Below are 25,261 nucleotides of genomic sequence, written 5' to 3'. Positions count from 1 at the left end.
GGATTGGCTCTAAGAAATTAAAATAAAATTTCCAATGCGGTACGATGCGTTCGAATGGAAAAGTGTCTGCTCCAAACAAACAGATCCACACGAAAGTCCTGCTCCATGAGCAGACTTTCATTTTAACGGTCACACACTAAGGTTTCATCGACAGACTTTAGAACTGCATAATCTGATTCGAAATCGACACTGGGTGTCAGAAACGAAGTTAAGATTTCTTTCTACTCTTTTGCAGTCACGACACGCTTGTTTACACTTCGAGCAGTAAGCTCGCATGGTCAGATTTTGTCATACAGGTATACATTCTTGCGGCCGATGAATTAAAGGACAACTCTCAATTACCCCGATAGAGTTCGAGACTCAACTATCCGTTTAGTCGCCTGAAGTTTTATATTTTGAAGTGAAGTGTATTTTTGCCAGTCTAACATCAAAAAGCGGCATGGTGAAGTATTATTATGCGTAATGAAAGCTATTTAGCCTGAAGCTATGCACCAAATATAAGCTATTTTAAAAGGTTTACAAATGTCACAGGCATGCTGTAGTATTTTTAAGGGTGCTTGTTAGCTCTAAGCGTGACCGACCAATACAACGGCGTTAAATGGCCATTAACGTTTCTTTAGGCGGTAAATAATTCATGCAAGACTTTTTTGAGTCTTTCAGTTAGATCATTTGATCTGGAGAATTGTCAAATGGAAATAGGAGAATAGTTTTTTCGTTTCAGTGATGAAGTTTTCACCGATATTGGTCAAGATTATCAAAACATGATGAACAACTATAATATGTCGTGGAACGCGAGATAAAATATTCTTTGGTTATTAGGCATATGAACTTATCAGCTCTTTTAATGGCATGCAAAAATGATAACAAAAACTCTACGATCGAGTTTTCATACTCAAAATTGCTCTTCTCTTCTCTTCTTAATGTAAGTTGTAAGAATTTGAAGGTACAGCAACAAAACGCTAAATTTAAAAGTCATTTATTTTCGTTCTTCTCATCACCAGTTTGTTTGAAAGTCTATCGATAGCGTAATGAGAAGTTGGATGTTTATCATGAAAGGAACTGGGCTTGTCAATCATGTTGTAGAGTAATATTTTGTTTTTGTTGTTGTTGTTGTTCTTGCTGTTTGCTGGGCCTTGTTTTAAACACGTTAAAGTAATACGCTATCGTCTACCGTCAACTATAGACAAATTACTAATAGACTTTGCTCCAAAAAAATTGAAAACTAAATGGCTATTTCAACGGCATTTTTTTTTTTTTAAATAAGACGGATTCCTTTCCTGTGTCGATTTCACCGCAAACGTGCTCTGAAAGCTTGGAGATTGATATCGGCACGGCGTGCGCTACAATGTGAATAACTAGTATTCTTTTTTTCCTGAACTGACAATATTCATGACACCTACACAGAAATGACTTTACACTCGGCTTCTCTCTGAATTAATGCTAAAGCTGATATCACAAGCAGCTCAGTACTTGAGAAGAATTCGAATGAAAAACACGCGTGGCTTGTGCGAGGACGCAGCATTATTTCCTCTAACTTAATACGATTTAAGGTTACATGGAAACAAAATTAGAATTAGCTGGTTTGTTTGATCTTATGCTCGGCTAGCGCGTGCTTCTTTATGTGAACGTGTCAACTTTTTTAAGAAGAAAACTTTGTTGTTGCTCTTCTAGTGAATTAATTCTCACCTGTTTTTTCCTGCCCTGTTTTATTACCGCAGCTAATTCAGCAGGTTTTTGAAGAAATCTTCCAAGCGCCACCAGCAATAAACAACACGAAAACTGCGACTTTCGCTTACTGCTCAAGGGTCAGACAAGTGCTTGTCCTGCACACAAAAGAATAAATTCGGCTTCGTGTTGTTTCAGTAAAACAAATTCCGCACGAAGTTACACAAAACCAAAACAAACGGTGTCGTGCTTCACAAATGAGAAACCGCGTGAGAAAAGGGGAAAAAAAGACACATTTGTAACAATTTATACAACGTTCAATTGAGCAACTCAAGTCACCCAAAAATTGCCGCGTGTTTCTTTAATGTATGAAATTTCTTTCCCTTTTCACTTGCAGGCATAATCAAAACGGGCATAATTAAACCCCTCGAATGTTTGATCTGAGCTCGAACAGGTTAATTAGCTTTTCACAATTACAATTAACGCCACGTGCAACGTTGTGTACCTTTTATTCGCGTGGCAGGTGCGCGATTGTTCTTCAGCCATCTGTTGTTCCTGTTTTTCTTGATCCAATCCCGTTTTCGCGCCTTCGAGAATCAATATACCCGCAAAAGCCTGCGAGCATTTGGCTTTTTCGCGGCCGCGACACCGCGACATAATTTGATTTCAGGTGGCGTTTTCATTGAATAGCGTCTCTCAAAATTGAAAAGACGCTCCATTCAACCACCATGTGCTGAACAAAAGTGAAAACTAGGTGTCATCTAGTTTCAATGTGCAAACCGTGGGAAAATTAACGTACTTTTATATTGCTGCTGTGTTAAAATTTGAGAGCAACGAAAAAATACCAAACAAGCTGTACCGGATCATCACAACATTAGTAAAATAGCTCGTGAGATCGCTTGTTTGATTGCAGGCCCGTGGTAATCAGTCGAATAATGGCAAATAACATCAGTTCAAATATTGCTCGAAGTGGTAGCGCAGCGCGTGGCTTGATTTACTCTGCTAAACAACATTGAGCAAAATGAGCTTGGCGTCTCAATCTAATTTCACCTCAAATTAGCGTTCATGAAATTTCCTCTCATTCGTACCTTTTTTTCCCGGAAAATCGAGTTATCGATGAAGGGTTAATGATAATAAGGTGCCTGCTGAAATGCAAAGCAATTTGAAAAGAGCGAACACACTTCACTGTAGTTACGCCAAACCTTTGAAAGAAAAATCATTGAAGTGGACCCGCAGCTAGCCAGGTCTTTGTGTGGTGCGTGTATCAAGTGACCTGCAACAGTTTTTGTTTATTCTCTCACAAATGGATCCTTGCTGCGATTTTAGCCGAAATTCCGTCTTTCCCACGGTGTGTTTACTTCTCGAACAAATGAACGCGCACGCGACCATTGTTGGCGCGTTTGCGATCGTGTTTTCGAACGCTTGATCATTTCATCGCACACGTGTGGGTGTAACCGGGACACGTGTCAATGCTTCGAGCGTTTTGTTGACCTTTGTTTGGCATGATGCCGGTGAGACAGGTGTACAGAATAACTTGATCGGTTCCCACGGTCCGATCGGTCTTTTTCAGTCTTAATAAACTTGTTTGTTTCTTACAAAAAGCTTTCGTTGCACCTGTGTTACTGCGCTTTTACAGTAACCACTTCAACCACTTTTGTGGGGATTTTTGGGGTGTCTTTTTACAGTCAAAAAGAATCGATCTTTTGCTACTGCGATGTGAGCTTATCAAAACTCTAAAATCATGAAGAGCCAAACTCTTTGTATACTTCAATTATATCGAACTACTTGTTAGGCGACTTGTAAAAGTTAGATGTTGAACTTTGGAATCTTTTTCGTATAAGCACATAAAACGTGCCATCAAATGTTATATTACCCACAACATTGTTAACTCACTCAGTACCGTACTCGAGATATTAATTCTCTCAAGAGATGGCCTTAATTTTTTTTTTTTTTTTTTTTTTAATTTCAGTTATGAGAATTAGTCCTAGTCATCGATCCCCCCATTGCTTTTTGACCATTATTCCCGTCACCTCGTTGCTCGGCAAGATTTAGATGTTGAACGCTCTTGGAGTTGCAAACGCCTAAGGACCTAATCTGCATATTTTCCTCGCAAGCGGATTTTCTTCATTCTGCAAGCTCGGTCGCTTTAAACGATTGTGAACCGTCACGATGAAATGTTTTCATGCAAAACTCACGGTATTGAGCAAAATTAGCGCCACTTTCGAAGAACAACGGTTAATATCTCCGCTTGGGAACACGACCATTTCTTTTGTAAATTAGCTCTTGTCATAGAATATTACAATATGCTCGGTTCAGTATAACTTAGGCCCCGCAGCTTTATTTCTACGGTTAGGCCTACCGTCCACACTTTAATCGGTTACGAAAACAGAGCTTTTCGGAAACGCTCTTCAAACCGGAGGAATTTGAAAACGCCGCCCATGCGTTTTCGCGTGGACGGAAAACATTTTGAAAACGGAGTCTTTTGAAAAGGATGGCGTCATACTAATCATGTGATTTCCTTGCCTGAATCGTCCTCAAACACGAATCCAAAATGACCGCTGATTCTTGTGCTTTTAAACAAATTAGGTTCTGTCTACACTACCCGGGAGGAATTTGAAAACGGAGCTTTGTTTCTCCGGTTAGACCTACCGTCCACACTAATCCGTCGCGTAAACGAAACTTTTCGAAAACGCTCTTCAAACCGGGGGAATTTGAAAACGCTGGCTTTGCGTTTTCGCGTGGACGGAAATAACTTTTTGAAAACGTAGCTTTTCGTAAACGCTAGCGTCATGATAATCATATAATTTCTCTGATCGACCGAGTTTTCTGCAAACACAAATCCGGCCAATTGCAAATTGAACGGTGATTGTTGCGTCTTTAAATTCCTTTCGCGTAGTGGGGACGAAAATCATTTGATGCGTTTTCAGAGTGAAAACTCCGTTTTCCAATTGTTCCTGCGTAGTTTGGTCGGGGCCTAATTTTTCCTCTTACAACCAACATGCAGCTGCTACTGATTTCTAGTACCCTCAATTATCCACTTGCTCTCTGTCGCAACAACTTCCCAAATAGCTTTGTCTTTCAGGAGGTAGATATATCAGTAAATGCATAATTTTACAGAAACAAATTCGATCCTCAGGACGTTTTTTGGTAGATAAACCAGGCTGACGTGAGAAGACACGCATGATAACTTAAGGCGCTTTTATTTTCACGGTCTAAAACAAAACACGTAAACCTTCTGAACTCTTTCTTCGCTCGACGAGAACGTGATCTGTCAGTATTTACTTGCCATAATTTCACTATTTAGAAAATTATACATGAGAAGAGAATTGACAATATAATCAATCGTCCATCCACTGAAGGGTGTGTGAGAGAGCTGCTGATTGAGAGTTTGCAATTTGAGTACAAATTCTCCATACCAACTTAATAAGAAATGCACCGACCCCTGTTAGGAGAATTTGCGTGTTGAGAACCCGGATGACCGGATTTGGTTAACTTGCACTTATTTTTGTCTAAAGAGACATAAACAATAGCGTTCATTTGGCGCAAAAATGTGCTCGGATATTTGTGACTTATCACATTGGCTGCATTGGAAATTTACGGAGATTCCTGCGTAACTGATTACAGCGCTTGTCACTTTGGTTGCACCCATTATGTTTCTCTGAATGGCGCCAATGTTCGCTTTTTCAGAGTGCACATTGACCGAAACTCTTACATTTTGCTTGTTTCAATTTGTCCATTAATATCACTTTGGAAACCACCTGGAAGCAAATGAATTGCGTCCCTAGTAATTGAAATAGACAGAAACATAAATGTTGCACTCGCTTTTGCAGACTAATATAATAGACCAATTTGGATACATTAAAATCCATCCTAACGCAAGGCCCTCAGCAATAGGCTCTGGGGAATAAACCCCACAAACTCTGTAGTTATTCCCCAGAACCTCGTATTGAGGTCTACTGTTTCAGGCTGAATTTTAATATACCGAAATTGGCCTATTATTTTATCAAAAAGATGGGATGGATTTCTTGTTTTCTTCTAGTGAAAGACTAATCTAGGCTATCTGACATGTTCAGTATACGACCTTGGAAAACTGAACTAACTATAAAAAATGTACTCCTGTATTTAAGGTTTTCTTAAAATCGAATTATATACCAGCTATTACTGTTAACGAAAATGAAGTATACATCAAATTATCATGTAAACTTAGTCTTGTAGTATGTTGCAGACTTATTTTTATTCAACATGTTTTTTGGAGTCCTCATTTTTGGATGGACATAATTTCTTGCCGAATCCTAATGAGCGGTTCGCTAAAAATAGGCGTTTTGACTTATTACGCATGCGCTGCATTTAACTGGGTTCTTTCGGTAACGAAGAAAAATCGGAGAATTGCTGGGTTCTTTGCACCGTTAAATTTCAAATATCTTTTGTAGGGGCTAAATATCAATTGGGACATCGTCCTGATTTTTGCTCCAGTTGCTGACGGCTATGACTTATTATTTTATCACTTTGGTATCCTATTTATGAGTATGCAACGAATTGAATAAAGTTAAGTCAAGCTCGGCTAACCTTATGTACAGAATTTGTTTAAAACTTTGCCAAAAGTTGCGTCTTATCATGCTTATCAAAATTTGAAAATTCAAAAAAAATTCACCCTGCCGTTTTTCGAATTTTAAGCCCCTAAAGCTGTGATTAAGGGTGTTTTTAGCAGCTCATACTTTTGCTATGGTAACTCATTGTGTCACGAAAGTGATACCAACGTGTTCACCAATTATTGGGCAGTTTTTTTGATACCATGATTGTAGCATCAAGTGATAAAGAGTGGTTATATTGACCAATCAAAATCCAAGTGCTAGAAACTGTTTTGAGCCACCTTAAACCAACTTGCTGTATAAAGAAAACAAATTAAAGAAAACAGTGATCGTTACCGAAATAAAGAGAAATTTCGAGCAAACACGTCACCTAATAGACAGTTTTGTCTATTGTGTTAGCAACCAATTCAGACCACGTGATGATTCATTTGGGAGGTTACAATTGTACACGTTGTCACACGCAGGTGATTGCAGACAGAACAATTGTCACTTCGCAAATGAATCATCGCATAATCTGAATAGGGTGGCAACAAGGAAGTAAACACGTTGGCCGAATCCAGCTATAAACGTAAAATGGCCGGGTATAGAATTGGCGCTTAGTTGTCGTCCATTGTTCAGTGACTTCATTTAACTTACCTGTGACAACAAGGCATCGTTATTGGCAACCTGAAATAACTACTTTCCAACTAAAAGAAGATCACTGGGGTACTTGAAAAAAGTCGGAAACTGGCATGAAATTTGTGTTTGGAAACAACCGCTTTCATGTAAGCAATAGCGGCAAAACGTTTGGTTAAATGAGCAGTTTGAGGAAATAACGGCACATCGTCTACAGAGGGATTAATAATTTTTATTTATACAAGGTAGAAAGTGATAGAATTGAGCATGGCTTTGTGTGCTTTAAAAAGCCTAATTTTTAACTTCTGAACGATTAATATTGTTGCAGCGCGATCAATAATTGACATTCATAGTCATTGTAGAAATGTGAAGAGAAATAGGAAAAGCTGCGCGGAAAGACTGTCTATACCAAAAAACAATTTCACGCTCTCGAAGTCACGGTTCATGCTAATTTTACGCATAAAAGTTGCGATCAATGTCTACAATTTAAAACAGAAGTCAGAGGGGCCGAAGTTGGGCGCCTGACGAAAACTTATCATTATTTTCTTGTTGTCAAGGGAATTTTCCGTTCAGTTTAGAAATTTCTTAATTAAACTCGAGTGACTGGAAGACCAAACCTGACCGTTAAAGACAGCTAAATTAGAAAAAAAAAAACATCATTGTCAGAAAAGTGACATTTAGAGCTAACAAAACAACAAACAGATACTAAGGATATATAACACTAGTCGAATGAAACTTACATGTAATTGTTGTCCACTCTTTGGTGCTCACATGCATTTTACGTAGACCCAACGGAACGAAAAAGAAACAAAACTGAAGCAAGCTGAGGTAAGCACGTCTGTTTTGCACTTCAAAAAGGATTGCACTGCTCCTCAGTTTTCTCATGTGCGAGCATTTAAGTTGAGGCCTGGCCAAATGAAGGTCCAAGCAGTCACAAGTTGTTGTATGATCAATTTGCGTGCGGACTTGAGTTAGGAGTTCGTGGCCCAAGTCGACGGAAGCTGAGAATTTGGGTCTACTCGAATCTCTGTTGTTTGGCTAGAACTTCAGTTTATCCTTTGCCGACTGAGTTGATTTCTCATCTGTGATTTATTTGATTTCTTCGGCAGGATTTTTTTAAAATATTAACAAGAACCTGGTACGTGTGTCTGTTTTTTCTGCGAACAGTTCCTTTGATTAGCAAGGTATGAATCAACGCTTTGATGAATATGTTACTTTATGCTGAGAGTTGGTTCTTAAACAGTTCTCACGTAATTCTGTTTGATTTGTTCTTGGGTTTACTAATTACGTATTTTAAAATTCTCAGTTTAAAAAGTTGCGTACTTAGAAATTTGCGTACCACAGTTAAAAATAAAACATTAATTTAAACCAGTTTTGACTTGTCGCTTTTTCTCACGTAGATATCAGGCATCGATTGGTTGTATTTGTGTCTGAGTGATTTATTGTATCATAACTATTACGGGTTTTTATTAGGGTTTTCTACTTTATTCTGAAGTTCCGTTGTTTAATTCCATTTCCGCTCACTTATTTTTTAAATTTTGTTTTCTTTCATCGACACAATTTCTCAGCTGAAACGAGTTCCCTTTATAAGAAGAAGTACCACAGTATTGACATGAGATCTGTGAAACAAAACACCGCTGGCGAGGTTGGTCAACGAGGAACCAATGCAGAAAATGTCGTAGCCCACAGTCAAGATAACAAAGGCCAACAGCTCTACTTTGAGAGAACAGCTGGCAGCATTGGTCAACAAGGAATTAACGTGGGGAATTTGACCATCCACGAACAATCCTCTAAAACCCAACAGAGCACCTTTGGTAACACCGATGGTAGTGTTGGCCAACAAGGAATCAACACGGGAAATGTTGGTATCGGCACCCAATCCCATGAAGGCCAACCGTTTAGTTTTACGGATGTTACCGTTGGGAGCATTGGCCAACAAGGAATCAACATGAGGAATGTTGTTGACAACGGTCAAGGTGATGAAGGGAAAGGGATCACCTTTGGCAGCATCGCTGGCAACGTTGGGCAACAAGGAATCAACATGGGGAATATTGTTGTCTGCGATCAAGGCAATGACGGTCAAGAGAACACCTTTGGTAACGCCGCTGCCACCGTTGGCCAACAAGGAATCAACATAGGGAATATTGTTTTCTGCGATCAAGGCAATGACGGTCAAGAGAACACCTTTGGTAATACTGCTGCCACCGTTGGCCAACAAGGAATCAACATAGGGAATATCCTTGTCTGCGATCAAGTCAATGACCGTCAAGAGAACACCTTTGGTAACACTGCTGCCACCGTTAGCCAACAAGGAGTCAACAAGGGGAATGTTGTTGTTGGCGAGGAAATCGATAGCCGCGAGCAGTTCTGCTTTGGCAGCACCGGTGGAAGCGTTGGTCAAGTGGGAATCAACATGGGGAATATGAAATGTTGTTCCTTCTGCGATCAAGGCAATGACGATCAAGAGAACACCTTTGGTAACACTGCTCCCGCCATTGGCCAAAAACGAATCAACATGGAGAATGTTTTTGACGGCGATCAAGGCGATGAAGGTCAAGAAAACACCTTTAGTAAAACTGCTAGCAACGATGGCCAAAAAGGAATCCACACGGGAAATGCTGTTGTCGACAAGGAAGTCGATAGCGCTCATCAGTTCTACTTTGGCAGCACCGCTGGAAACGTTGGTCAACTAGGAATCAACATGGGGAATGTTGTTGTTGGCGATCAAGGCAATGAAGGTCACGAGAACACCTTAAGTAACGTCACTGGCAACGTTTGTCAACAAGGAATCAACAAGGAGAATCTTTTTGTTGGCAGTGAAGTCGACAACGTCCAGCAGTTCTGCTTTGGCAGCACCGCTGGCAGCGTTGGTCAACAAGGGACCAATGTGGGGAATGTTGGCTTTGGCTTTCAACACAATCACTCACCACAGTACACCACTGACAGCACCACTGCCACTCATCGCTCTAGCGGCGCGCAGTATAGTTTTGGGGAAATCTTTGGGTGCATTGGCCATACGGGAACTAACACTGGAAACGTTCTCATAGCTGAACAAGACAGTAATGGCTCGCATGGCAACGCTGTCGATGCTGTCTGTGCTGAAGAAAACGAAACCGACTCAGGGAATGACGCCGTCAGCACGCAACAGAATAACACCGGCACGCAGTTCAACTTTGGGAAAACCGCTGGGTGCATAAGCCATAAGGGAACCAACATGGGGAATGTTGTCATCGAGAAACAGCACGCTAACGACGGTCAAGAATAACATGACTGCGTGAATGCAACACGGTGACGAAGACTCCACGAAAAGTGTACTTGACAATGCTCAGTTTTCGATCTTAGACATATCCGAGAAAATTCAAAATCCAAGAGTCTTCAACTACATTAGAGTTTTTTTTTTTTAAGGGAAAAAACATAGAATGACCTACAGTGCCAACTATAACGTTCCACTTATATGACTGAAACAATACCCACTAAAAACCATTTATGAGCTCCTAAAAACTCACAATGTATATTTACATCTTATAACTCCAACAAGCAGTGGTAAAGAGTGTATATGACTAGAATCCTGATGCAATTAAAATTACATATCTATGTGCTTTGAGGGGATTTCGCTTCTAGAATGAGTGCGAGTAATGACAAACTCATCTTAGGTATTTAGTAAACCGAAACTATGAGAACAGTATTATTTCATTTGCCCTCATATTCTGCTTATCTATTCTGATTATGAATCATTGCAGTTTGTTTTTTTGATTTACGGTCCTTGGCCTTTCTTTGCCTCTCGTGTTTTTCTCTCTGGCGCTCTTTTTGCTGTATTATCGGGAGGAATTTTAAGTGGATTACAATAGTTTGTTGTGCTATTACAAGTCATACGTCTGCAAAGTTTTCGCTGTTTATATTTCTCGCTTTGTAGCGTTTGGCGCCTGTGTAATTTTTGTATCGGAAGATATGTTTTAAGCTCTCTTATATGAGCAATGGAGAGACAGTTTAAAATATTCCAAAAACAGAGACTGCTGTAGCTTTACTTCCAGATAGTTTTATGTTTGTCTTAGAGATATTCTTATGTTTCTTGCATCAATTTAATCGAAGTTTTTGTTTCTCGGGCTTGATGTTTAGACTTATACCACTTTGCTCGTTCAGGCATCACATGATTTAATGTATAAAGCTGCTTACGTACAAGTCTGCTGACTGCTTTGCGGACTCGATAAAGAAGTCGTTTGTATGCCGACCAGACCCATTTGGGATGAATTTCCTCGGAGTCCTCGTCGGTATTAATTTCAACTTGAACTGAAAGCTCAAATTTGAATAAGCTTTTGTCAGTTTTGCTTTACAGCCCTTTGCAACCAAGTCAATAGACTGTTCTCTAGAAGGAGACGTGATCATGATTACATAATCTTTTTGTGATAAAATATGCCGCGTTTTCAAAGACTTAATTGTAGTGCAAGTAATGTTACGTTAAGGTTTTGTGTGCATTGTCTCTATTTTAAGTGCATTTAGTATTGTAAGTAAAGTTAGTGTTGTAAATAATGTGTCAATTCCAAGAAATATATACCGCCCTTTTCAAAGAAGTTACAGTTTTGGGGTTGAAGAAAATATCGCGTACAGACCCTTTTCATGCATACTTGCGAGCCAGTTTAGTATTAAAATTAGCCCTACTAACCTCATTGAACAGTTCATAATTCAAACGAATTTGAAATAAGTGAGGCTTATTTAAATGCATACGTAAGAATTTGACAGTTATCGCTGCGCGCTCGTTCGATTTGGAAATCACACGTATGATTTCAGACCAAAATTGCACGACACGAAGTTCAATTGCCACGTGCACTTGACTTGGCTATGTTCCCTCCTGGCGCCCGAGCACGGCGCACGAGTACTAACAGCTGAAGTCCTCACACCTAAATTCGGGCCCAGTGCCCGTGTCCGGGTTCGAGATAGGCGTCGACTTGGTATGGTACTTGGGTACATGGACTACCCAGTGTCTGAACGCAACACTATTTTGTGCCGGTGCCCTATTTTGCGCCGGTGAGTATAGGATTGTGGAAAGTACCAATATCTTATAGATCTAATGGCCGTTTTGTTAAAAATGAGGAACCCGAAACTCTTTAAGCCCACTTTGAATGCAAAACAGAAAAAAAAAAAAATGCGATTTAGAGCAAAAATGGTGCCATTCGTGACTAAATCACATGGCTTAACTGCCATTTGATTGGTTACTTTAAGCAAGCTTCAAAATCTGTTTGAATGTTTGGTTTTGGAGTATCACTGCGAAAAAAAACCAGCGATGATAATTTTGAAGGACGTTTTGATGACTCGTCATCTTTTTCAAATTCGTGAACTAAAAGTCAGATTGTTACGAGGTCTTTATCTACTAAGATGCAGTATTTGTTCTTCCAAGGCCTCCATTATCATTCTTATTGGCTGAGAATAAGATGCGATTCAGAGTACAAAAAAGAATAAATCGCACTGCTGAAAGCAAATTACTTGTAAGGATCACCAGTGATTTCAAAATGGATGCGAATGAAACCTGAAATCCTCATTGAAAAGTTACAAACTTAATGAAACAACTATTGACGATATTCTGGGTTTTGCTGTAATATACCTAACACAAAATACCGCATTTGATCACATTTTCAAACACCGAGAAGAGAGTTGAAAAATTCGACGCGCAGTGAAGTATTTTTGACGAAAATCGACGTATTTGGAAATATGGTCAAACACTATCTTGAGTGTTTGATATATTTTCTCAATCGAAACTAACATTAAACAGAAAATGGATACATATAATCGTTAAATCAAAACACCGTCACTGTCATGATTTCCTGTGTTTAAAATTAATACATTACTAATGAGTTTGAAAATGTGACATGAAAGCCACATATTTTGAGAGTCATTTCGGCGTCAGAGTACACGTCGTTAATAATGGAATGAATAGCACACGGATATTGAAACATTGCAAGCGCTAAGCTTTTATTGAAATTTTCAAGAAAGTAATCAATAAAATCAGTAAACATATTTACATACATACCTATCTACCTACCTACCTGCCTGCCTGCCTGCCTGCCTGCCTGCCTGCCTGCCTGCCTGCCTGCCTGCCTGCCTGCCTGCCTGCCTGCCTGCCTGCCTGCCTGCCTACCTACCTACATACATACATACACTGACTTTATTTATTTCCACACGGTAAAATCTCCAGTGAATTACTATATAAGTATAAAAAGAAGTCCAATTATAAGTATATTGTTTTACAAGATTGCCGTGTGGGAGCCTGACTGACAGTTGTTGTAAAGTTGGTCAATTTCCCTTTTGAAGCGTCCAAGGGAGTCTGACTTGCGTATATAAATTTTCAAGGTCAGCTATTGTACTGGCAACGTAGATTATATTTGTGTCATCAGCGAACATTCTCGCAGAGGCTGAACTGAGGCAATTGGACAGATCATTAAAGTAAACTTAGTATAGGAGTGGTCCAAGATTGCTACCTTGGGGGACATCATAGAAAACTGGGGCAACACCCGACACTGCAGGCATCTAACCATTTTTGGAAAGCTTGAGCGATGGTACTCTGCTGATTCCCCCGCTGACAAATTTTGACTAGAATATTCAATATAATACGTAAACTCTGTCTTGGACCAAGACGCCACAGATTCGTATCTTTTGAAGCGACTTGCTTCTTCTTCAACGTCCGGGTCTCCACAGCACTGTTTCTTCATAGCGTTCATTGTCTCCTCGTCCACTTCTCCTGTCAAAAGAAGATGGAAATACTTCTGAAACTTCTCAACTGCTGCACCAACGTCATGGTTTCCTGATTTGGATGGTGATATATGTAGAGGTATTCAGTCAGCTATATCTGCAGGAGTCGAAGGAAACGTTTTTCATATACATCAAAGAGCTTTAGGGAAGGCCGACTCACTTTTTTGTCTATGTAACTATGCATCTAAGTAACGAAGAGCTGCACGAAGCCAAAGGTAGTACACCGGTGTCAGCCCTCATAAGAGTGAGAAGAAAGCGATGGATAGGGCACGTATTGAGGACAAGTACCGACAACATCTCGAGGACTGCGCTGACATGGAAACCTGAAGGTAAGAGGAGGCGAGGCCGACCGAGAGAAACGTGGACGAGAACTGTCGCGAAGGAAAGAAACAAGCTTGGATGGCATTCATGGAGAGCTGCCGTCGCATCGGCGTCGGACAGTGATGGATGGTGCAATCTACTGGTCGGCCTCAAGAGTCCTCATGGGCCCGATGAGGATAAGTAGTAAGAAGTAATCTTGGAGAAAAGGATACGCTTTATTCGAAAGTCTCATTTTATTAAGATTTTAGCTGTAAAAAAGTACTGAAACCACACGCCGTAATTACGTGCTCATAATCCTTCATGGTTAAGTTATTCCAATCAGGTGCTCCGCTTTTAGGCTTGGCTAAATCTATATATTTTTGCGTTCGGAGAACGCAAACCTTACTTTGACCTGTGGCTTTCTAGATTTGATTGCCCTGTGCACGGTTATATACAGAAAAATACACATTCCTGTGTAGACACCAAAATAACCACCCCGCTTGATTTTGGCAGGGGCATGTCAAGGCCAGTAAACTGGTACCTTTATTAAGGGCGCATTTAGAAAGAAAATCCAAGATTGGATTCTTAAATCCGAAAACGGATTTTGCGTTTCTTTTCTAAACAGATCAATCCAAGATCTCTCGGATCATGTTGCATCAAAGGAACCGGTTCCTTTGACGCACCATGATACGAGAGATCTTGGATTAATCTGCTAAGAAAAGAAACGCAAAATCCGTTTTCGGATTTAAGAATCCAATCTTGGATTTTCTTAAGGAAACGCACCCTAAGACATGTGATGAGACATGTGGCGAACATGTGAGCTGGCCATGTGAGTTCGTCTTTGCGCTGGATCTTTCATTGACTTCTTTCCATTCAGTCGCCGTAGACTTCGCTATTTTGTACTTTCAGCGTTGGATTTTGTTGAATTTAAACACTTCGGCGGTAGCATTTATCGAAATCTGAGGAAATTGTCCTTGTTATTTTATATGTTAACGAACACGACTTTGAATCGTCTTGGCTTTCGGATGATAACCGTGGCAACAGATTTGTTGTGATTGCATTTCTTGATTGGGTCCGGTCGCGACAGATAGCTCATCCGGTCGAATATTGTTTGGAATTGGCGGAAAAGTACTCTGAAGTCTCTGAAGGCACGATTCAAAAGAGTGAGCCTGAACCAAGGAACGGCAAATTATGTAAATACTGTGTGCTTTATTCATCAGGGGAAATAGTCTAATCAGTCGCACGGAGTTTGTTTACGATAAACGAGCACACGATTGCTTGCTTATATTTGTACTTCCAGCTCAGAAAAATGTACGTGAAAAATATACTTTTACAAATTAGCTTTTACGCTTAAACATTACCAGTGTAATGTGAGAATATTTAGCACGAAATTTGAAGGCTATAAATGTAAATATTTTAGTTCCATTAAATTTGTGAGTCTACGGAAACCGGCGCAGTCATGCAACGTATCAACAAATCGTAGTTTATACGAGGGAGATCTTCACAAGCATGGACTTTGACACTATGCATATCTGTCTGTAAAACCTCGGTTGTTGACGAAAAATGTTGATTTTAGCAATAGACAGAGCTAGAAAGTCAGCTAGTCAAATCATTTAAGGAATGCATATTAAAGTCACGGCGTCGAACGCATTCTCATAATCTTTGATTACTACTAGTAGTGTTGATATACTTAGAAGATCGATATCAGAAAGCGATTGTCAATTCTTGAAAATAAATTTAAAAAAATAAATGGTGAATGTGTGCCTTAGTGTTCTTCCGCAGACAGTTTAAGAATGATTTCAGTAGCACGCTGTGCAGACTGAAGAGCTGAACTAAAGTCGCCTTGTGCATGCTGTGTGACCCCGAGTGAATAGTAACTGGCAGCTGTGCTTGAGTGTTCTTCTCCAAACAGTTTACGCCTGATATCTAGCGCACGCTGGGTAGACTGAAGAGCTGAGCTTAAGTCGCCTTGTGCATGTTGTGTGATCCCGAGTGAATGGTAACTGGCAGCTGTGCTTGAGTGTTCTTCTCCAAACAGTTTACGCCTGATATCTAGCGCACGCTGGGTAGACTGAAGAGCTGAACTTAAGTCGCCTTGTGCATGCTGTGTGACCCCGAGTGAATAGTAACTGGCAGCTGTGCTTGAGTGTTCTTCTCCAAACAGTTTACGCCTGATATCTAGCGCACGCTGGGTAGACTGAAGAGCTGAGCTAAAGTCGCCTTGTGCATGTTGTGTGATCCCGAGTGAATGGTAACTGGCAGCTGTGCTTGAGTGTTCTTCTCCAAACAGTTTACGCCTGATATCAAGTGCACGCTGTGCAGACTGAAGAACTGAGTTAAAGTCGCCTTGTTCATGTTGTGTGTCCCCGAGTGAATCGTAACTGTCAGCTGTGTTTGAGTGTTCTTCTCCAAACAGCTTAAGCCTGATATCAAGTGCACGCTGTTTAGACTGAAGAGCTGAGGAAACGTCGCCTAGTTCGTGTTGTGTGACCCCGAGTGAATCATAACTGTCAGCTGTGTTTGAGTGTTCTTCTCCAAACAGCTTAAGTCTGATATCAAGTGCACGCTGTTTAGACTGGAGAGCTGAGGAGACGTCGCCTAGTTCGTGTTGTGCGACCCCGAGTGAATCGTAACTGTCAGCTGTGTTTGAGTGTTCTTCTCCAAACAGCTTAAGCCTGATATCAAGTGCACGCTGTTTAGACTGAAGAGCTGAGGAAACGTCGCCTAGTTCGTGTTGTGTGACCCCGAGTGAATCGTAACTGTCAGCTGTGTTTGAGTGTTCTTCTCCAAACCGCTTAAGCCTGATATCAAGTGCACGCTGTTTAGACTGCAGAGCTGTGGAAAAGTCGCCTAGATCATGTTGTGCGACCCCAAGTGAATGGTAACTGTCACCTGTGCTTGAGTGTTCTTCTCCAAACAGTTTAAGTTTGATATCAAGTGCGAACTGTGCAGACTGAACAGCCTGTGAATAGTTTTGCATTTTGCACTGAATGTCTGCGTGGTCAGCATAGCTCTTTGCTAGTGCTTCTTGATGAAGTGCCAGAGTCGCGGAGTTTGGTTCGTGCCGGATCGGCGAATTCTCTTTGCTTCTCTTGTATTTTTCAATTGCCTTCTCGTGATACATGATCCTTTCCGCGGACAGTTTGGCTGCGTCTTCACGTCTGCTTGACAAACTCTGAAGTATTCTGTTTACATTGCGCTGAAAGTTAAACAAACCAATTGAACTTTGGTGGAGCGGTTTTTCGATCTCTTTTGCTATATTTAGCAAAGTGTTGCTTGCAGATCGCTTTACGTCAGCATCAGGTAAATGTTCTGTTGCTTTGCTCACGAGACAAAGAACTTCTACGGTAAGTGGAGGATTAATTACGTTTTCGGAGTTTCTGAGGACCATTTCTTCTTCTCCATCCTCCCTGTCTGTATTTTCCATTGCAGGAATAATAAGAAGGTGTGTGTCTCCCACTACTCTGCATTCCTCGCGCGCTTTGCTGTAGAACATTGACATTCCTGACGAGTTCTTTTTAAATCGATGATAAATAGCAAGCATCTGGAACGCGATAATTCTTAGAATCCTCTGCTCGGGGGTGTCATTCAGTAAACAAAGAGCCTCTTGTAGAAGTTGAACTCCGTTCTCTGTTTCTCCGGTAACCAGTTGATAGATGCCGCTGCAACACAGGTGTTTTCCTCTATCATCAACCGGTACTGAAGGGCTCGATGGCTCATACTTCCCTTCCGAAAGAAGCTGCATCGTCCTTCCTTGAGAACCCAAAGTTACTTCAGTAAAAGCCAAGGAAACAAGTAACTGCCTGTAGATCACGTTGCTCCCATCCTTCCTGGCTGCCTCAATTGCTGAATCGTAAATTTTGTCAATCTTGTCGCCCTCGCACCAAAATAGGCTGTCTAGAAATAGCTCTGCTTTTACCAGAGCTCGAAAAGCATTGTCAGAAGTCTTGGAATCGTAACATCCCTCTATAAGACTTGTAAGGAAACTCTCTCCATGTTCATAGAACTCAATAAATGCAGACATCGAATTTCCTGTCAAAAACTGCTCATTAAGCATCTCGAATCGGGAGACGTAAAATGCACGGAAGCGAGATTTGGCATTAAGAATCGTTTCTTTCATTTCATGTTCTCCCCTTTCTCTTGCAAAAGACTGAAGTAGTTTATGTATCATAAATAATCCAGATTTGGGACCTACATCGAGAAAAGACCTCCTCCGAAGGCTTTTCAAGACGTTTTTCGCCGCAAGAATTTTTGACATACTCAGAACAGCCGCAGCAACCTTTAGATCGAAACTCTCTGGAAGAACACTCAAGGACACAAGAGCTTCTTTCTCTTGACCAGAGAGCCTCTGAAATGAAGAGTCAAATAGGAGTTTCAATCTTAGATGGCTTGGATAATCTGGATTGTCCAACACCTCCACAATATCATTACTTTGTGAAGACTTCGTAAAGTCATCTAGAACTTGACTTCGGTCAGCAACATCATCCTCTGAAATAGAAGAACACAGTAACTTCATGGCCAAAGGTACATGACCGCAGATTTGCTGAATTCGCGTGCAGTCCAAAGCGGTGGCATTTGGGAGTAATTCGCTGACAAGGTTTTGAGAAGACAACTGATCTAATGGACATATTCTTACTGCCTGGTGGCCTTGGAATTGAACATTCATAAACTCTAATGATTCTCTCGTGGTTATAACAAATGTCACTTTTTCGGCTCTTCTGAGAATTTCTTCGAGGAAATGTGCGAAATCCTCTTTGACTTTCGCCATTCCACTTTCCAACAAGTCGTCAGCATTATCAAGAATCAGTACTAAAGGATCAGAAATCTCGTTAAAAAGTTGGAAAAGCTCATCATCAAGTGAAAGGCGCTGTTGTTGTTGGTCATTTGTGGCATGTCGTCTAAAAAAGCTGAGAAGCTTCGATGTCAGATCAGCTTTTGACCGAAGTCCTCGTAAAGAGAAGAAGTAGACGGGTAATCCTTGCGAGTGGAGAAGGTGTCCAACCGCGATTGCAACCGACGTTTTTCCGAATCCGGGCGAGCCCCAGATCGACACGATTCGGGTCGATATTGAAGTTACGTGACCAGTGATTTCTTCACACTCCCTCTGGCGGCCAGTGAAGTGTGGAACCATTGCAGGAAGACATGATTTTGGCAGTGATGGCTTCGTATCTGTTGAAAGACAGAATGAAACAATAATCATGAAAATTACGTTGTGATGAAAGACTTTTTTCACAGTTCTGCCAGTTAAACGTCCGCATAAAGGCTAACACTGACGGGAGCGCATCAAATACTACATATATTGATAAACTTTATTTATACTCGGATATATTGGATAGCAACATATGGCTAATATCTTCGAGGAAAATTAAAAGTATCAAGAAAAAAGTCAAAATAAAATACACGAATAAATTAATATCAATTTTTACTTCTTACATATAAATCGAATAACTAGTAACAAAAAACTGTAGTTGCGGATCAGCCGGTCGAAGTCATTGTAATAGGTAGCTGTTCCAGGGTTTATAGGAAAGATAAAAGAATGTAGTCCATGTGAAGTTGTAGATGGCTTCGGAAGAGTTAGAATGTTACTGCCTCTTAAGGAATACGTAAAGGAGGTTAAAGCAATCATTTCTTTCGTGTATGCAGGATAGTTCTTAAAATGAAGACATTTAAAAGGATAAGTAACATGTTTTGGAGGCGCCTACTTTCTATTGTTGTTGTGCCCGCTCTTCATTTGAGTAATTATTCGTAATCCGAATCCGTATCTTTGAAATTAATCTAAGAATCTATGGCAGGAGATGAAGGCTTTTTGTTCAAAAGTTAAGGTGGTTTTGAAGCCCGTCTAGTCAGAATTGTTTTATTTTTTGCCCAACCTCTGGGGAGTAAACGTAGAAAAGAGGCAGATTCTTTGTTTTCTCGAAGGGTCACTTGCCACCCTACCCCGACACAGAGTTCATTTGCTCCCTCACCCATCCGGCCTATAGGAAGTACGTTACACTTTTCTGTTTTGGTCTTTAAGTACGTCATCATATCGGGGCCAACAGACGAGTATACCACACCGTTATCGCAGAGGCTTTAATTTCACGACCGCTTAAGTTGTGTATAACTGCGATAATCAATCATGTCTTGATATCTTTCTCCGCAGTTCAAATATATGATCTTTCAGATATTCACTTGTAGACGAATATTGTGATATCTGGTGTACACTTTTTTCCCTCAGTGGTCACGTGAATGTAAGTGAATATACGAAAGATCATATTAGTCATTATATGTATAATATATCTTTCTACGCAGTTGAAGTATATGGTCTTCCATATATTCACTTACATGCATTAACACCATGACCCACCATAACGATAGAACTAAATTTTTACCTGGTTCGTCCGCAACAAGTGCTAATTTCAAATCACTGATCTTTTGTGTCATCTCAGCGATGTCTTCTTTACTTGCTGCGCTTTCCAATTTCTCGTTCATTGCAGTTGACAGCGCTCTTAACTCGTCGATATCTGAGCTCATGCCCTCGAGAAACTTATTGTGTGTTTGGATCTCCTCTTTTATGGCTTGCTCCAACTTGCGAACTTCTTTGGTGGGAAAGTCCGACTCAGTCAAACCACCAATGACATCAATGGGAACTGCCTTGATTCCCAGAGCTTTGAATGCATCTTTAGAGAGCTGCACGTATTGATCAAAGGTTGCTTTGACAATCTCATAACTGGTTGAGTGACAAAGCGAATTTCTTAACAGTCGAATTTGATCAATTGCAAGTGCAAATGTTTCTGCCCTGTTTCCACTCGGGCTCACCACAGATACATGGAACCTCCCATGAGCTAACTTATGAGGCTTCACATACAGATCACCGAGTGTCCTGTGATGACCTTTGCTGTCGGGCAAAGCGAAGGACTGCGCGTAAATAGTGGCCTGGAACAGGGCTGTACAATCCCATTCTTCATAAGAGAGGTTTGTGGGAACTTTGGTTGTGCCACCCTCTGTGGTAAGAAACAGATTTCTTACCGCAATAGAGTCATCCCATGGTTGGAAACCGGGGAGATGTCCAAAGGTGTTGTCCCACATGGATCTGAAAGTATGACGTAATGCCTTGGGAAATTCATTCAGTACAATGGAAGCAAACTTGAAATAGTTCAAATGCTCGTCCTGAAACGGCTGCAGAGTCATCCTTACATCAGCAGTGATCAAGGATCTGTTGGACTACCTGTCAAAGCCTAAAAAACAGGACCGTCAATGTTACTTTGGATCTCTCAAATGATAAATAAATACTGTTCAAGAGGAATGAGGGGTTGAGGGATGGTCCCACCAGGTGCGCCCTTAAAATGCCGACAAAGGCCCACCGTCTGAAACAGGCCCGGCCATCGTGTCGGCTGTTGTACATCCTGGTTGTAAACCCTGGTAAATACAGTCTTGTACAAACAAACGGCAAAAGGAGAGTGTCCGGCTCCTTCAAATAACAGGATCCTAGTGGCCAAGGGAACAACAACCCCTGACAAACAAAACCCCAGGTTGGGGGTTGAGCTGCAAGCCAACTCTCTACTCTCACAAAACCCTATCGGCTGCAGAAACAGGTACAGGAATTCGTACTACTCAACTCCGATTGCAAACTCCGAGGACACGAAAACCGGAAGTGGCGTTGCATTTTGGGGTTGACTGCTGTGAAAAGAGAGGTACCGGACGTCGGCAATGTATTGATTGAAATAGAAAGTCAATTTTATTTTCACAGACACATCATCTACCTTATATGAAGGATGAAAGCCTTGAAAAGTGGACCAAACTTTCAGGATTCCGAAGAATTCCAAAAGAAGTTTGTACAGTCTATTTTTATTAAGGTCAATTTGTCAAACCGAGTAACGTCCATTTTGCTATAAACTTTCTAAAAGCTAACACATAATAGAGAAAAGAAGTGAAAACGCACTTTAGATTATTTTTCAAGATTTCAATAAACAGTCTGTTTTAACAAAAGAACTAGAGTGTCAGTGATATGCGCTGATTGTGCTGTGATTGTTACGCTAGAGAAAAAAGGAACCTTTCCGCTTTACTTTTAAGGGAAATTAATAGAGGTAATTTTCATGTGGCAATGTTGCATGACAAGTTGAAACACGTTACGCGTATTACCACCCTTTTGCTGAGTACAGTAGCCTGCGAACAGGCTCCCGGTGAGACCAAACGAAGCGAGGTCCCCTGTCCCGCCCCGATCGCTCTTCTGTTTCGAGCTCGCCGAAATTTTTTTCCGTTCTCGGGAGCCTGTTCGTAAGCTACGAGTACACCAACATGGGGAAGCGAATTCCCACGTAGACTCAGTGACCCCCTTCCGAAGGCATTTGAAATGTAGGCGTTCCGCCAAAGAAAGGGAGAAAAATGAAAAATTCCTAAAAAAATCTCTCAAACTATCAACTTACTGACGGCCAAGTCAGCGCGCTATCAAAGGGTCTCGAATTTATCCCAATACCCGTGACCGACGAATCGATCTATAATTAGGCAACAACACTTGAGAGAATTTGAACAAGACGAATGCGCCTCCAATACATTTTCACGAGCAAAACAAACAACCACATCCTTTTCATGTTAAATAAAACTGGATGCCACCGGTTTAACCTTCTACTGCCCTTGAGAGCTACTTGGAAAATGTCAAAACACAACTTGCAGAAGCCAAAAAGTAATTTGTCAAGCAATGAGTTCAAGGCTCTAAAAGACGTAGATCGGTTTATTAAACAAGCTAACTATTTCCACCCTACTATCAAATTCCCGGCCGAAATATCAGATCAAATCAATTTCCTCGATTCCACAGTGTTTAAAGGGGAAAGATTCACAAGAGATTCCATCTTGGACATCAAAACTCACTACAAACCGACGGAGAACTTCTAATCAACGTACTTCGCCTCGTGCCATCCACCAGGCGTAAAATATGGTTTCATTAAAGGCGAAGCAATAAGATTGCTTTGAACTAACTCTTCGAAAAAAACATTTGAATATAGCCTTTTGAAATTCAAACAACGCCTCAAAGCAAGATGGTAACCAGAAAACATCATAGAAAGGTCTTTGTCAGGGGTCAACTTTGCCTCTAGGCAATCTGCACTTACCCAAAAGCAAAAAGGTCACTAGTGAATATTGCCTTTTGTCACAACGTACCATCCGGAAGTAAAAAAAGTTAAATATTGATGGAACATTGGTGTCTGATATATAATCAGCCTTTGCTGAAAACAATTTTTATTAAACCTCCGATCATGTCTTACAAGAAGGGAAAATCCCTTACATGTAAAGACAAGCTTGTGAGAGCAAAAATATAATTTGAAGGCGATAATGCGACGCGACAACAAAAGCCACATGGGGAGCCCGTGCCGGTCTGTCTTTACCTTTATTCTCGCGCAGTATGGTCTTACGTAAAGTTCCCCCGCGTGTCCGCTTGTTTATTAGGGACTTAAAGATATGGTACGGCTAGGCTGTAGTAGGGCGGCAGACAGTGAAGATCGCTTCCGGTGACGTCATGACGCGCGTATCGGCGGCTTTCCCGCCGTAGCCTTGCTTTCTACTATGGGAAAGTGCCTGGTTTCCGGCATCGACAAAACCAGGACCGGACCGGACCGGACCGGACCGGACCGGATCACGGATCGGATCACAGAAAAAAAAGCAAAGTTTTAAAGAAAAAAATCCCCCCCAAAATCAAATCGTTTATAAGATAATAATAAATAAAAAATAAAAGTGGAAGACTAAAATATGTTAAATGAAAATAAGAATCCCGAATTTGACGCAGTGACATGTTAATTACAGAGAATGACAAGAGGTCATTTAAAAAGCCACATAACCGCTTAATTTATGACGAATTTAAATTGTAATGAACAGGCAGATGTAGTTATATTTGAACGTTAGTTGGCTCGAAGCTTGCGTGAACCTCCCATTCTCGTTTTTGAAATTGTTGTTCGTATCAGTAGTTAATTCTCGGCTACATTTTCGTGTCAGATGTGGGCGTTACAGCTGGCGTTACAGTTAATGAGAAAACTCACGTACGAAAACTTATGGACATGGCTTGCTTTAAAGGAGCTACGTCACGATTTGCGCGTCTTGAAAAAACTAGCCTAGTTTTTCAAGTTCGTCATTTGCAGTCCTCGTTAATCTTTGCCACCCTTAACGATCCTCATTCCGTTTTGATTTGTTCTTGCCTCTTAAGTGTTTTCTATCCTAGAACACGATCATTTCAAGGTTTTATTCTACTTAAAGGCAACTCTTTACGACCCTAAAAATGACTCTCAAAATCGAGACGTAACTCCTAAAATGTTGTTTATTCTCGGGTTGCGTTATCGTTCACACTATCGATGTTACTCCTATAATTTTTTGTAAAACAGCTATATTCCTTGAAATACAAATGGTTTGTTTCGTTTTGTTCCAGTGCGAAATATTGTATTCCAAACTCACATCTTGTAAAAGGATAGACTTGTCTCAAAAACGGAAATTGTTAGAAATCATCAGGTGTTCAATTTTTTACTGTTTTTAGTTTTTGTGCTTCGATTCATACGTTCGTCCTATTATTACCATGCTGACTCGTTTCATGACAGTTTACCTTTGATGCAAGTGAATATACGAAATATCATTTATCTGCACTGCGGAGAAAGATATGAAGACATGATTGATCACCGCAATCAAAACCCAACAGCCTGAAAAAATATTCATCTGTGACCAGCTCCCAGTTGGCTTGATATTATAAAAGAATAAAGGAATATCGCACCTGAATTAAATAAAACTTTCTGCTCACAGTAGTCACTCTAGTGTAATTTGCTCAACAAAATTTTGAATTTTGACTTTTTTTCCTTGATCCGATCCGTGATCCGGTCTGTGATCCGATCCGTGATCCCATCCGTGATCCGGTCTGTGATCCGATCCGTGATCCGGTCTGTGATCCGGTCCGTGATCCGATCTGTGATCCGGTCCGATCCAGGTTTTGTCAACGCCGCCTGGTTTCACGTAGTCTTCACTACGTGAGTATAAGCCTGCTGTTTACTTCTCACTTTAACGCTTTTTTCACTGTTTGAACAGCCTAGTTTGAAGATAAAGTTCTCAATCATAAAAACCAGTTCTTAGATCATTGTTTCTTTGTCATTTGTACAGAAAATTTGAACGATTTTAACGCCTAACGCGAGATGATCAATTCAGTGATATTAGTATCGGGCCGAACATCCGTAGATAAGAAAGCTTTGTATGCTCTAATCTGAGCTATAATTGTTTATTACTGTTCAAAATGTATTTTATTATATTTAAAAGTTTTGTATTTTCGGGCTTATCACGTAATCGTTGTATGAACAACCTGTCCGTGTTGAAATCGAGCTTTTTTTATATCAGTTTACATTTTGTTT

The 25,261-nt window shown here is 40.7% G+C and overlaps 2 protein-coding genes across 4 annotated transcripts in view; one reads left to right on the top strand and one right to left on the bottom strand.

Annotated features, from left to right (window-relative positions):
* The first annotated feature begins 6,473 nt into the window (after positions 1-6,473).
* Positions 6,474-12,116, top strand: LOC145481169 (uncharacterized). Of its 2 annotated transcripts, XM_081459591.1 has the most exons (3): positions 6,474-7,697; positions 7,979-8,053; positions 8,438-12,116. In XM_081459591.1, exon 3 carries the CDS (start codon positions 8,482-8,484, stop codon positions 10,132-10,134), a length of 1,653 nt encoding a protein of 550 aa, XP_081315717.1. In that variant the 5' UTR covers positions 6,474-7,697; positions 7,979-8,053; positions 8,438-8,481; the 3' UTR covers positions 10,135-12,116. The 2 variants fall into 2 exon arrangements, with proteins under 2 accessions (XP_081315717.1, XP_081315718.1); XM_081459592.1 differs by lacking the exon at positions 7,979-8,053.
* A 558-nt stretch (positions 12,117-12,674) lies between these two features.
* LOC145481142 (uncharacterized) overlaps positions 12,675-25,261 on the bottom strand; it is a 24,665-nt gene continuing 12,078 nt past the window's right edge. The window contains exons 2-3 of one of the 2 annotated variants that reach the window (XM_081459544.1): positions 20,282-21,127; positions 12,675-19,079 (exon numbers count right to left, since the gene is read on the bottom strand). In XM_081459544.1, the coding sequence (XP_081315670.1) occupies positions 15,676-19,079; positions 20,282-21,080 (4,203 nt within the window). In that variant the 5' untranslated portion in view covers positions 21,081-21,127 and the 3' untranslated portion in view covers positions 12,675-15,675. Of the gene's footprint in view, positions 19,080-20,281 lie in introns of both variants that reach the window. The other variant, XM_081459545.1, reaches the window with a different exon arrangement.

Source organism: Orbicella franksi, chromosome 3 (genome assembly GCF_964199315.1).
Source record: "Orbicella franksi chromosome 3, jaOrbFran1.1, whole genome shotgun sequence".
NCBI lineage: Eukaryota > Metazoa > Cnidaria > Anthozoa > Scleractinia > Merulinidae > Orbicella > Orbicella franksi.
Note: the sequence above shows the minus strand (reverse complement) of the source record. Positions and strands in the feature narration are given on the sequence as shown.

Coding starts and splice junctions, on each gene's coding strand:
- LOC145481169 (XM_081459592.1), top strand. CDS start 8,482: ATGAGATCTGTGAAACAAAACACCGCTGGCGAGGTTGGTCAACGAGGA.